Source organism: Merops nubicus, unplaced genomic scaffold, assembly GCF_000691845.1.
Source record: "Merops nubicus isolate BGI_N331 unplaced genomic scaffold, ASM69184v1 scaffold10570, whole genome shotgun sequence".
Taxonomy (NCBI): Eukaryota; Metazoa; Chordata; class Aves; order Coraciiformes; family Meropidae; genus Merops; species Merops nubicus.
The window spans coordinates 28718-42556 of record NW_008582173.1 but is presented as its reverse complement, the minus strand read 5'-3'; the positions used below and the strand labels follow the sequence as shown (position 1 = coordinate 42556).

Below are 13839 nucleotides of genomic sequence, written 5' to 3'. Positions count from 1 at the left end.
CCTGGGCCCTGGTCATCCCTGCCACGGATTCTGTCTGAAGCTGCAGGTATTAAATGTAAATTTTGGGTTATATTTAATGTATAGCCTTTTTCCCTACCCTCATTTGCTATTCAGCATAACAGGAAGGACAGAATGGAGTACTGACAGGTGGGAGAAGGTTGAAGCTGGAAAAGAGCAGGTATTCTCTGTGTGTTTTAAGGGAAAGCTGAGGTTTTGCAAGTTTGGGTTCCTGTTTGGATAGTTTTTTAAGCCCTTCCAAAAAAAAAAAGAAAAAAAAAACACAAACAAAACAAAAACAAGTGGACTTTGTTCCCGTTTTCTTTTTGTAGACTGAAGTCTTTCCTGTTGACAGTGGAATCCACTGTAGTTATTATTCCATGTCCTCATTGCTCCCAGACTGGTAGACTTCTGCATGCTCTCCTTCAGGCAGCTCCTGAGAATAACTGGAATTCTAGAGACTCTAGGTTGTGACTCTTGCCTAATACATGTGAAATTTCACACAATAGTGTAGAGCTGAACATGCGCAATAGCTTTGGGAGAAGTTCTCATAGTATGCATTCTACTTTAGTAATCTTTCTCAGAGTTGAGATGAATGGTGATGGTTAAGCTCTTTAGGTGTGAGGGTCACTGAGAGGTCTGTCAGCACATGTTCCAGAGCTGTACTTTGGAATCTCTTACCATAGTTCTGGAGATGTTGTCTTCTTTTGAGATACACTTACTTGCTTCCATCTTGTCTGAGAGAGAATACTCATTTCTATCATGTGAAATACTCTTAAAAAAAATGGAGACCAAGTCTTATTCTTCCATACTGTGTTATCTCTGTGGATGAGTAAAAGCCTGTGTTTCAGACAAAGCAGAATCATTTATTTTGTGTTAAATCTCCCATGGTGTGTGGTGGTCCACCTTCTGCTATAGTAAAACTCTTGGCCTTTCCATCCACTTATATGTGGGAAGGTATTTTGTGTTATGACTCTCTGCTGATTAAAGTAGATGGTTTGTGCTGAGTTCCTAGGTGTCAAGGTGGGTTCTGTGAAGTCTGAAATATATTGATAAATAGTACTGAACTAGAATACTTCTAATGCTGGTTTTTGTTTTCATTCCAGGAATGTACTCCGGAGAACCTGGAACTGAAAAAGAAGATTTTCGGTCAGTTAGATCTTATTGTTGATGACAATGTTATCTTGAGCAGCTCGACCTCTTGTCTCTTACCCAGCAAATTGTTCACTGGCCTTAAACATGTTAAGCAGTGTATTGTGTCACATCCTGTAAGTATGATGGCATGTTTTGGTTTTGTGGTAGTGCTAAGTAGTACAGGTGTTTAACTAAACTGCATCCCAAACTCTTCCCTGCAGACTGAAGTACACAGAAGGATATTTGGAATGCTTGTATGCCATCATTAGTATGCAAGGGCCTGACTTATCAGAAAAGCTTTAGTTTGGTTGTTCTGTGAACAGCAGCATCTACTAAATTGAGAGGGTGTATGCATGTTTCATACTGTTAGTGCAAAATGTATTCTGTGTAAGCTGTTGTGCTCATATTGTTGTGTGTTGCTTAAACTACTGGCTCTGCAAATGCAGGATCTCTCTGTTCTGAAGACAAACATGCAATTCCCTACTTTCTTCTTCTGGTGTTGTTAGTCTTTTCTAGTTTCCTTTTTCAGCTGCTGTTGTGTAACAGTAAGGATCCAGACAGCGAGCTGCATGTGCTTGTCAGGCAATATCGATGAAAAATGGAAGCTTTTGACTCTGGTTTCTTCAGACTTCTGAAGCAGAAGCAGTATACCTGAAGAGGAAAAGCCAGTTGATTAAATGGAACAAATTGTACTTGGAGCTGAATTTTTATACTTTGTGACCAGCTGGAACAGGGCAGTGATGCAGAAGTCGCATGACTCGAGGTGGCAGCAGAACCTCAAAATGCTAAAGGGCACTTGTCAGCCTCTTTAGAGGTTTGCGGTGCTGCCAGACAGCAGTTTATCACATCTGTCCTCAGCATGGAGGAGCATTTTGGTCTTGATTACTGGGCTTCTTACTGCTTCTGTTTCCTACTACTCCACAGCTAATGAATTGGTTAGCCTAATGTTAATCTAGTGTTTGACAGACCAGTTAAGAGGACAGTTATTATGAAAGTTTGCAGTATCTGGAGAAAAATACTGCTCTGCTGTCTGCAGTTTGGTAGCTACATGTTGTGTCTCCAGAGCATCTCTCAGGGTGTTCAGTTTCCTGGGCATGCTCAAGAGTTGCAGTGTGAACACAAGAGTACTGCACTACTTTTGTGTCTCTATAGCTACCTGTGGCCTAATGCTGTAGTGTCAAAGCACTTGGTCAGTCCCTTTCTGACACCTCTCCACCACCACTTTTGTGCCTTGAGGTGACTGGGAAGAAAAAGGGACAAAAGGATTGGTATCTTTCACCTTGTAAATATTTTTTTTAAAAAAAACCACAATGAAAAACAAACCAAACACAACAAACCCCCCTCCCCTGCCGTAGACAGGTTTAGCCTGTCTCCTAAAATTCAGTGGTTCCTTATGTCATAGGCTGTAGCTTCCTGTAGCTCAAGAGAAGAGATGATGTCTCTTCTAGATTTCTGTAGTAAATAACTAGAGTGATGATTTTTTTTTTTAACCGGTTCTTGGGCTTCTGCCTGTTCTCTGACTGTTGGTCAGTCTTTGATTTTACATTACTCATTCTTACAGTTTTCCCAAGTTGGTCTGTACCAGTTGACTTGTTTAGTCTGAGCTGCAGTATTTGTAGGAGCCACTGCTGAAACCAGGCTTTATCAGATCTGGAAAGGTAGCTAGTCCCTGCGTAAACATTTTCTGGGTTGCTGTTGTACGGATATATGTACTTTCCAAAGCAAATACTGTGAAGTGCCTTAAATATCTAATTGTTCTGAAATGGCTTTGTAATCCAGCTGAGACTGTTTCCTTAATTCTGATCTCAGTTTCACTCAAAGGGTAGTGTACTGGAGAAGCTATGAGCCAGTGTACTCTTCCAGGGGCCTCTCTGCAGCTATTGTATCAGGAAACATGCTTTGCTTGTTTTGTAGTAGTTGTTTTTTGGTATTTTTGTTTTGTTTTGTTTTAACCATGGCCTTACTAATATCTTGAACATGACTGTAGGGCATAGGGATTGATGGCTGCAAGATGCATGCAGCTCTGGAAGACACTGTGAAAATAAGAAGTGTGGAATTTGATGTACCAGAAACCTGTACTTGTAGGTACAGCTGTTCTCTGCAGGCAGATTCAGGTGGTGTATTGGTAGAAGTCTTCTGCAGAGCAGTTTATTTCTCATGTACTGTCTACACCTGCTAGGTCACACAGCTAGAAATACAGAGCTTGAGGAGACAGTGTACCACTGAGTGAAGTCCCCTGCTGTTCATGACACCCTGTAATCACATCACCTTAAAAATGTATTAGTTCTCTCTGTTAGTTTCTTTGTTTTTTTTAAACTCTACTACTGTTAGAAATTGTTTGTGTCTTCTAATTTTTGTTCCAATCTTATTAACAGCCCATTTAAGGGAATTTGATGCTTTCTGGAAGCTTTTGTGTAGCTTAATTCTTTCTCTGTTTTTTCTTTGTCAGGTTCTTTCTTAGTTTTCATTTTGTTGGGCTGAGTATGGTAAGCTCTTCTGCTCCCTGAAGAAAGGCTTCTCATTTTTAGAAATCTTCCTTCCCTCTCCCCCATTTTTATCCACGTTTTATCACTTCTAGGTTTTACCAGCATCTGTTCTCTCACTCCTAAAAAATTGTCTTCCTAAGTCTGCTCAGTGTCTTCATGAACACACCCATATACTCCCCATGCCAAATTCATGAAATAGAATATTTCAGTAAGATGACTGTCGGCACTAATCTTGGAAGAAATTTATAATAGCATCAGTCTCTCTCAACAGTTAACTTGTTCTCTTCCTGATTGGAACCTGTGATATACTTGAGGGTTAGAAAAGCCTCCAGAGCACATCTTGGTGCTTGCAGTGTTTTGAGTCTTGCTAAACTCCCTGGCACCACACCTGCAAAGTGGCCATCAGTCTGTTCTCAGCATTTGTGGTGGCACTCCCAAAAAGTCTGTTGTGAGAAAGGGAGCACAGTGAAAGAATCAGTACTTAATTACCATCCTTTAAATGCCCATGTTACTTTTGTTAGTAATTTATGATGTGTTAGCTCCTTCTAGTACCTGGAAACTAGATGGAGAGCCGAGTAAAACACCTTAACAATATGCCTGAAGGACTGCTGCTTTTGGAAGGAGCACGCAGGCGGTGTTACTGCCTGTGACACTAGGACCTGAAGAGATTTTAGGTGTTTCTAGGATGTTCTTTAGAACTTTTTGTTTATTACTTCTTTGTTTATTACTAATGTAAAAATATATTACTTGATGAGACATTACTTTTGGGAAGAGTCAGAGTCAGGGACAGGTAATTTTATTTATTCTTTTTTAAGTATGTAAGTACATTGTTTGAAGATAACCTGTTCTGCAAATTTTTCAAAGTATGTTTTATGTGGTGTCTGTTACTGTGTTTAGCATGTATTTACAGGCTTGGGCCAGCAGCATCTTATCTGTGAAGTGTTGCATCTTACTAGGTGGTGTTTAGCAATAATTTTTTTACAAAGTTCCGAAATATCTAAAAGAAAATTCCTTGCTTCATTTGGAAAGACAGGTGGTGACCATATGTTTTATATCAACAAACAGTCTGAATATTGACAAAACATCAACTACTCAAATTAGGATAAAGTCTTCTAGTAGTGTTTGAGTACTGTCATCTTCAGTGTAGCTCCATGAATTTTGCTGGGGTTAAACAGAGATAGGTATAATGCAAGACTTTTATTTTTTTTTAAATTGAATTAATACACCAGATTTTATGGCATTGGTGAAGTCTTTTGGGGTTTGAAGATCAGGCTTATTGTGTTCACTAGAAAAATATCCATGCTATTAACAAGCTACAAAGACACTTTATACTAACTTGTTCTGTTAGTCTGTTGATAGTTGACATTCTTCTTCTGTTTTCTTCTTGAGGTAAATCCACCTTACTTTGTGCCGTTGGTTGAAATTGTTCCTCATCCAGAAACAGATCCTTCAACTACAGAGAGAACATATGCCCTGATGAAGAAGATTGGTCAATCTCCTGTCAAGCTAAACAGAGAAATTGAGGGGTTTGTTCTGAACCGGCTGCAGTACGCAGTGATAAGTGAAGCCTGGAGACTTGTGGGCGTATGTTTGTCGGGTTTTTTTTCCAATTTCTACACACACAGCCAGTTTTGTAGATGTGACAAGCAACATTATATATAAATGTGTATCACCTTTGTTAAACTGTCCATTACAAACATTAACTATATTATTAATGGATAAATTAAAAAGTATAAGAAGTGATGTCAGTTTTAAATAGCAAAGACTGGCAAAAAGAAAGTGATATGATCATAACAACTATCCTTTATTCTGCATTCTTTTCAGAATACTGTTGTTCAAAAGAACACTTAAAAACACAGAATTCAGAATCCTAATTTTTCTTTTTTCTAGGTTGTCTCATCATTTACTGTTGTTTTCTGAATGTTGCTGGGCTACTGTACAGTGGTTATGAAAATAATATTTTTAATGGCTTTCTCTTTGGCCTTTCAGGAATTGCACCCATAGATTCAATGGTTATTTGATACTTGTAGGTAAAGACAGATTTCTCATCCTCCTGCCCATTCAGTCTTGTAGCTGAGAATCATTTGTTTGTGCCCTTTCAACTTTTCCCACAGTTAGCTGTTCTGTTCTGCAAAGTCTGATCTTTCATCAGGAGGAGACGAATTAGGAGTCTATTGCTCCTCTGTTAAGAAGAGATTCAGCTGGGCTTGAGTGGGGCTTACTTTTTTGTCATGGAGTGTTTTAATTTTTTCAAGCTGTTTAAATCAACCATGCACATGAATACAGGTAAACATCTTAAAACTAAGGTAATATTAATGTATCATGAAAAAGCAACTCTTTTTCCAAAGCAGTATCTAAACGTTGTTGCTTAACCGACTTTGCTCACTTGTAGTTAGCTTCCACTAGCAACACAATACAACAATGTAAAGCGGGTGGTAAATAATAAGTAAAACAATGGTGTTAGGAAGGAAATTATCTTCTACTGGAGATTTTTCTTTAAAAAAAAGTTTCTGTTATTAAAAAAGTCAACAAAAAGTCTTAAGTATATGATAAGAAAAACCCCTTCAGAAAGCTGTAGTCATGTTGAAAGACACAGGAAAGAAAGTATAATAACCTCTAAATTGTTTTTTAAACCATAATAACACTGGTGAAAAAAAATATTTTTGTGAATAAAAAAGTAAAAATTACTGTTAAAAAACGTGAACAAGGAAGGTGTATTCATGGGGACAAAAGCTGAACTGCAGTGTTCACTGTTAAGAGGTCCGCACACAGTAACCTTCCCTTGAAAGGAAGGGATCTGATGTACAAGTAGAACAAGTCATGCTAAGAACAGGATTTTTAGAGGAGGAAAGATTACATGAGTAATGACAGACTCTGAAGCAGAAATATTTGAGTTTTGGGATTCTCAGATATTAAGCTGATGAAATACTGATTTAAGCACACTTTTACCCAACAACTAGCATAATACTGCAGAAATGGAAGTGAGCACATAAACATTAGTTACTTTAAAGCAGTTCCAAGAGTCGTTGGGAAATTGTGGACCAGTAAATCTGATGTGATGTAGGCATACTGATACCATGCCCTTGGTCAGCAAAGGTATCCAGGGAAGTAATGCCTCAAAAATCTAGTGGGATTGATTCATGTCTCTGAGAGGCATAAACTGAAGTGTGGAAGTTGTTGCCATAGAAACCTAGGATGCCAAAAGTATGAATTGCCTCAGGCAACGTTTAGACACATTCATGTTAGAGGAAGACCATGCAGAAGCAACCTCCAGCTGTCGAAGTCTCAGAGACTGGACTTGCTGGGAGCTGAGACGGTGCCTATCACTGAAAGTGTCACTATTTGCTCTTCAGTTACAGAAGGAGCATAAGAACCCTTTGTGGGCTCCTGTTGGAAAAGAGGTATCGATCTGAGGTGAACCTTTACTGTGAACTAAATGGGGGATGCTCTTGTGTGGGTGGTGGTATGTGAATAGTAACAAAATAGTGCTTGAAGCACTGACAGATAATGAAAGTTGCTTTTGCTGTGCATCATCAAAGTTTCCAAGTTGTTCTAGTTTTGTCTAATTTCATTGCATTTCAGGCAAATACAAATTTAAAGGGTAACAACTTTGATGGCTGTATTTCCATTCCTGGACAAATAGCAGCTGTGAAAGGTGTATAGTTTCAGCTGTCTGACTTTAGGCTACATGCTGCCTTTGATGAGAGGAGAATCACTGCAGATAGGTGAGAGCTGCAGGCCTGAGGCAGTTTCTGTCTTTCTACTAATTTGCTGCCAATTTAGTAATTTTTATTGCAGGCCACGTTCTTTTGGCGTTTTCCACTTTCAGAGTGGGGAAAAATACTTCTTGCTTCTGATTTCTTAAGTCACTTTTGAGTCCTTTTTGTTGGGGGCTGAAATAGTGAAAACCTCAGGCTCCTTACCTCACAGTCTTTGAGAGACTTCTAAAAATTAAGTTTTACTCACGTTGATTTCGTCTGGTAACAAAAGTTTTCCATTGCCCTAAGAAGCACTGTGGATGAAAGATAAACTGAATATTAGCAGGAGGGACATAGTAATAAAGCATTCTTGTATAAAATCACTACACTGTTAATCCTTTTGTGGTTAGATAGATGAATTGTATGTATTGCATGAGGCAACCCAAGTCAGCTTTGATGCAGAACACAGGCATTCTTCGGATATTACATGTGAACACTGTGGGTGTTTGATGCTAATTGTGTATTGGTTTTGACTATTGTAAAACAACGAGACAGAACTATAAACCATAATTTTGAGCTTACTTGTTTTATTGGTGATTTTAAACATCTGAACAAGTATCTTTGGATACAGTTACATGTCATAGACACTGATAAGTGCTTCTATTTCTGTTAGACCTTTTCTTCAGTTTTAACATGGCAAGCACTTAAGAAAAAATTTCTGTTGTTGCTGGACTGCTGTATTTGCACTGGGGTGTATCAGTTCTTTGCCCTATAACAAAGGCATGAATATTCCAGATATAAATCCTATGTATGAACCAGCAGAGAATCGTAGCAGCATTGTCCCAAGCATTTTGAAGCCACTTGAAATTATCTTAAATCAGCCCCCTTATGTAAACAACTACCTGGGTTTTCTTTGAGGACTTTGAGATGGGAGCTTAAGGGTTCCCATATGCGTGCTGCCATCAAAAATATTTAGTAATGGTAAGGGAGTGATCTTACATGTGCACACATGTGCTCATATACTTTTATCCAAGTCCAAACTTGGACACTTTTGCACGGACCAACACAGTCTTTTTTTGTTGGTGGTTAGTTATTTTGGGGGGGCTGGCTTTTGTGGTGGTTTATGTTGTGGGCTGGTTTGTTTGTTTGGGTTTTTCTGTTGAGTTTATTTCATTGAAGAAACTAGTGAAAGCTTCTCCAATAGAAGTATTTTTGTACTGTTAAAAAAGACATTGGTGATGGTAGGACAGATATGCAGGTGTATCTGTATTAACATCATTTATCTGGAAAACTTATCTGGAACAGCTGGCAGGATGTGTTTTGGTTCCTCAGTGTAGCTTGTCAGCTGATGACCTCCCAGTCTTTCTGTTTTCTTTAGCAGAGCTGTGTTGGGATGTGTGATATGTGGGGCACAGGACAGGGATCATACAATGAGAGAAGGGCTCCGATACAGAGCGTGAACATGAGACTGTAGAGAGAGCAATGTGGTAAATATAGCTGCTTGCTGGATGTGTGGGGCTTACCAACTTCTGTCATGTGGGTCCAAGAGCAGGGGAGCCTATAATACAAGAAATCTGAGGTAAGGCCCTGCCAGCAGACTTAGTTCAGTCTCAGATTCCACATGGTGCTCAAATTGCATGTGGGCGTGTATGCAGGAGCATAATTCTGGGCGAAGTGATGAAAGTAACAATGCGAAACTCAGATACTGGGATACAGTTTATCTTTGCCAAAGGTGCTGAGGTCCCCAGGAGTGTACCAGAGAGGGGAGGCTGGGATTCTGAAGCTGGGCACAAAATGTGTGCTGTGAATTTGGGGCTGGGCCACATGTGGAAGTGCGAAGTATGGAGTTAAAGTGGTGAAAAATTAGGAGGCCTGAAAGCTGAGATCCCAATTTGTAGGAAAGTAGGAAAATGACAACTCATTTGGAGACATACAGTCAGGTGCTGAGAACTTTGGCCATGTGGCTAATTAGGAATGTGGATTTAAGAATTCAGTAGTTCGACTTTGCAAGAATTTAGAAGCAAAAACCATAGATTCATTTATGGGTCTAAAAGAAACAATTCAAACAAGTGCTCACCTTTGGAGCAAGAGTGCTACAATCATAGACTCACAGAATGGTTTGGGTTGGAAGGGATCTTTAAAGGACATCTAGTCCAACCCCCCTGCAGTGAGCAGGGACATCTCCAACTAGATTAGGTTGCTCAAAGCCCCATCCAACCTGATCTTGAATGTTTCCAGGGATGGGGCATCTACCACCTCCCTGGGCAACCTGGTCCATTGTTTTACCACACTTTACTACCTTTACAAGCCTTGCAAAAAGACTGTCTCCATCTTTCTTATAGGCCTCCTTTAAGTACTGAAAGGCTGCAATAAGGTATCCCCAGAACCTTCTGTTCCTCAGGCTGAGCAACCCTAACTCTCTCAGCCCTTCTTCAAAGGAGAGATGTTTCACCCCTCTGATCATTTCTGTGGCCCTCCTCTGGACCTCCTCCAACAGGTTCATGTACTTCCTGTGCTGAGGGCTCTACTGCTGAACACTGAACTCCAGGTGAGGTCTCACCAGAGCAAAGCAGAGGGGCAGAATCTCCTCCCTTGACCTGCTGGTCAGTCATGCTGCTTTTGATGCAATCCAGGATATGATTTGCCTTTTGGGCTGTTAGCACACACTGCCAGCTCATGCCCAGCTTTTCCTCCACCAGTACCTCCAAGTCCTTCTCTGAAGGGTTGCTCTGAATCCCATCATCTCCCAGCCTGTATTGATACTGAGGAGTGCCCTGACCTGTGTGCAGGATCTTGTATTTGGCATGTTGAACCTCATGAAGTTCACACAGACCCAAGCTTCTCAGGCTTGTCCAGGACCCTCTGGATGCCATTCTATCCCTCAGGGACATCAGCTGCACTACTCAGCTTGGTGTCAATCTGCAAACTTGCTGAGAGTACACTCAATCCTGTTGTCTATGTACATAGATAATTCGCTTATGAGTGAGTCTTCTGTGTGAGAAGATGTCTTTTTGAACAATGTTCTGACTTCCAAGTCATGGGCACTTGGGCAGTGCAGGTGTTTGTGGTAGGAACTTTTTGCGTTAGTTACCTATCTCTCCCCACACTACACATATGTTCCAGGAATGTGCAGATACTGATAATGCTCCAGTCTGGCACTTTAAGGTGAAAACTTCCTGTAGGACCACATAGCATATGTGAGATTTACATTCTTCTAGGTTTCTTATTTATGTTTTTAATTTTTGGGTCTCTGGTAGAAGTGTTGCAAAGCTGATTATGATGAGAGTAAAAGATGTACTGTCAGATGTTGAGGTTGGTTATCCTTATTCACTCTTCTCAACCCCAACCCTGAATGTTAATATTAGAAATCTGGAACCATTAGAATAATCTGTAGCAAATAGTAGGAAAAAAATCTGTAACAAATTTCTCTGTTATTCACTGTTACCATTTATTTACATTCTCATGCCTCCATTGACAGTGGTCACTGGTATATCTGCTTTTGTTCATAGACTTACTGCCTTCATTGGCCTAAGAAGTACCTACCATTTATTTACATTCTCATGCCTCCATTGACAGTGGTCACTGGTATATCTGCTTTTGTTCATAACTCCTTGGAGCAGAGACTTACTGCCTTCATTGGCCTGAGAAGTACCCTGTGCATGGCTGGCATTAAAACTTTTGCATTTTTACCAGTACCAACACATTCTATAGTATCTTGGGATTATGTTGCAAAGAGTGTTAGCTAGACTTTTGTCTTGTTCTGAAGCTAAAGTTTTGGATGATTTAAACCAAGAAACAACAACCAAACAGTTGTTGTTCTGATAACAATCACCAATGAAGTCTCAAACCTTACTCTGAACATCTAAGACAGTCCTTTTACTGTGATTACTGAGTGGAAGCTTATCTTGGTGAAATATTTTTATAAGCATCACCTGGAATTTGCAAGGAGCTCATGAAATATCACAGCAGAGATAGTGAGGAAAAAGAACACTACAGTTTTCGGCCCTGATCTAACTTAGGAGTTTCAGCTGCTTTTAAGACCCTGCTAAAACTATTTTGCATGATGGATTGTATGACTATTGAGGTGTTGGAACAGGTCCAGAGAAGGGCAGCAAAGCTGGTGAAGGGTTTAGAGAACACGTCTTATGAGGAGCAACTGAGAGAACTGGAATTGTTTAATCTGGGCGACCTTATCACTCTCTACAGCCACGTGAAGGGAGGTTGTAGTGAGGTAGGTTCTCTTCTCCCAAGTAACCAGTGATAGGACAAGAGGAAATGGGCTTAAGTTTCACCAGGGGAGGTTTAGATTGGATGTTAGGAATAATTTATTTCCTGAAAGAGTGGTGAGGTATTGGAATAGGCTGCCCAGGGAGGTGGTGGAGTCCCTGTTCCTGCCCCTGGAGGTGGTCAAAAAATGTGTGGACATGGTACTTCAGGACATGGTATAGTGGTCATGGTAGTGTTGGGCTGGTGGGTGGTCGGACTTGAGGTCTTTTCCAATGTTTATGATTCTGTAAGTGTCTTTAGAGTCTGTATTTTCCTATGTTGAAGCTTTTGGTGCTGTTTTAATGTATTTTTCCTTTAAAAGTGAGTTTTCTTTTGGGTTGTAGCAATTGTAAAAGACGAGAAGAATGGGCAGCCCTGCCATTTTTAAAAATCTTTTGGAAAATAAACAGTCACAGTTTGGCTGTGTGTCCATTTTAGCTCATTTTCATAGCAATCAAGTGCCCTGGCTTCAGTCCCTAATTTATGTACCTCTCCCTTCTCAAGTGACTAGCTTGGCAGTCCTTAAATGCTGGCAAGACTTTTCATTCCAAATTCCTTATTATTAATAATTGTACTATCGTGTTATCCAGAGGAACTTTCCAAAAGATCAAAGATAAGGTAGAAAGTTAAACATCTAGTTATAGTGCCCCATAAAAGGGGGATATCAGAAAAGGAAGTTTAAAGAACCAGGGATAAAAATAGTATCTGTACTTAGTGTTTCTTACAGGGTGAGATGAGTGCAGGTGCCTTGGATTAAGGAAGATAAAGGCCTGCAAAGTAAGGAGGTGTGAAGTGTGCAGGACAACAAGTTTCTCAAAGATGATGAAATGGAAAGAGTTGGAGCTGGTAGAGGGATCTATGAGAAATGTCAAATGCTCAAAATGACAGGACTGGAAAAAGACCTCATCAGGGTGTGGATTGAAGTGACTTGATTAAAGTGATAGTTAAGAGAAGGGTGTAGCAAGTGCTGCTGAGAAAGAACGCATGTATTAGTGGTAATCAGAAAAAAAATACTGGATTTGGGAGATAGAGAGGATGAAGGGGAAGTTTTGGAGACAAGTATGTGATCTGGGAAGGCATAAAGTCCAAAATAACTCTATAACAGACTGGAGTGAGTAGGAGAACATGGTGAATTGGATGTATCAGAAAAAGTAAAATCAATTTTTTTGGCCATGTCACATTTAATATGTTTACAAACCAATTCAGTGACAGAAGTTGCACCGTGAATGTGACTCATATATGTAAAGACTGTTGATGAAAACCAAGCAGGTTGGGTCAGGGCCTAGAGATGGAAACTGCGGAACTGCCACAAGGTTTTGGAAAGGAAAAAAGGGTCCCTGCATACTAAGAAGTACTAATAAAATACCAAAGGAGCATTAGGACAATACTGTGGCATCACAGGAGATTAACATTTCCAGTAAGATGAGATGGTGGTATATAAATGGTGTCATAAGAATGGTGTAGGATACTGAGCTGGTCTCAATGTTGAAGTTCAACTAGCCATTGGGGTCACTGAGGACTTTGGTGGAGTTTGTTTTAAATTTATTATCTTAATCCTGTAGCTGTTGAAGCTTCTGGTGAACTCTAACACGTTGCCTCTTCCCACTGACAAGTGCTCAAAGGCAAGTCTTGCAAGAAGGGTTACCCAGGATGAAGAGGATAAAAAAACCCTCCTGGGAAGGTTGTTTCACACCTAGACTTAATGAAACTGGGTTGGAACTCTTTCTTGTTTACTTCTTAGCATAAACGCCAATCCTTGTGGAAGACACCTTGCTGACCTTGCACCCACCCTTCTGAATCATTCCATCAACTTACGATCTCCTTGACATAAGTGGGAGTAGGATTATTCCCTAGGGAAGGATGGTCTAACTTGTTCCTCATTTATGCGGTTCTCATTTATGAAGATAAAAAGTAAAAGATTTTTCTTTAAGAGGGTCTATGTGACAAGGAGAAACCGAGAATAATATATCCCTCAACTGGAGGGATCTGTTATGTCTTCCTTCTGGTAGCAGCAATGTTTGCTGTTTAGCAGCTGTAGCCATAAAATTACAGCTGTAGTCAAAAGGCCAAGAGCAAAGCACTCTTCTCATGTTTCTGAGGGCACCAAGTCTTCAAATGTCAGTACCCAATCTGAGGACTAGAGTATCAAAATAAATGAATCATTTTTTAATTTGAAAATTAGTTTGTAATGATTCCAAAGTGTTTTAAGAGCCTCTTAACTCTTTAACATTATGTTTACAGTTTTTAACTGCTGCTGT

At 39.9% G+C, this 13839-nt stretch overlaps 1 protein-coding gene across 1 annotated transcript in view; it reads left to right on the top strand.

Moving 5' to 3' along the window:
* CRYL1 (crystallin, lambda 1) overlaps positions 1-13839 on the top strand; it is a gene marked incomplete at its 5' end in the record, with an annotated part of 52915 nt that overhangs the window by 20622 nt on the left and 18454 nt on the right. Inside the window, 2 exons of the mRNA XM_008936825.1 lie at positions 1104-1265; positions 5007-5201. Of these exons, the coding sequence (XP_008935073.1) occupies positions 1104-1265; positions 5007-5201 (357 nt within the window). The remainder of the gene's footprint in view (positions 1-1103; positions 1266-5006; positions 5202-13839) is intronic.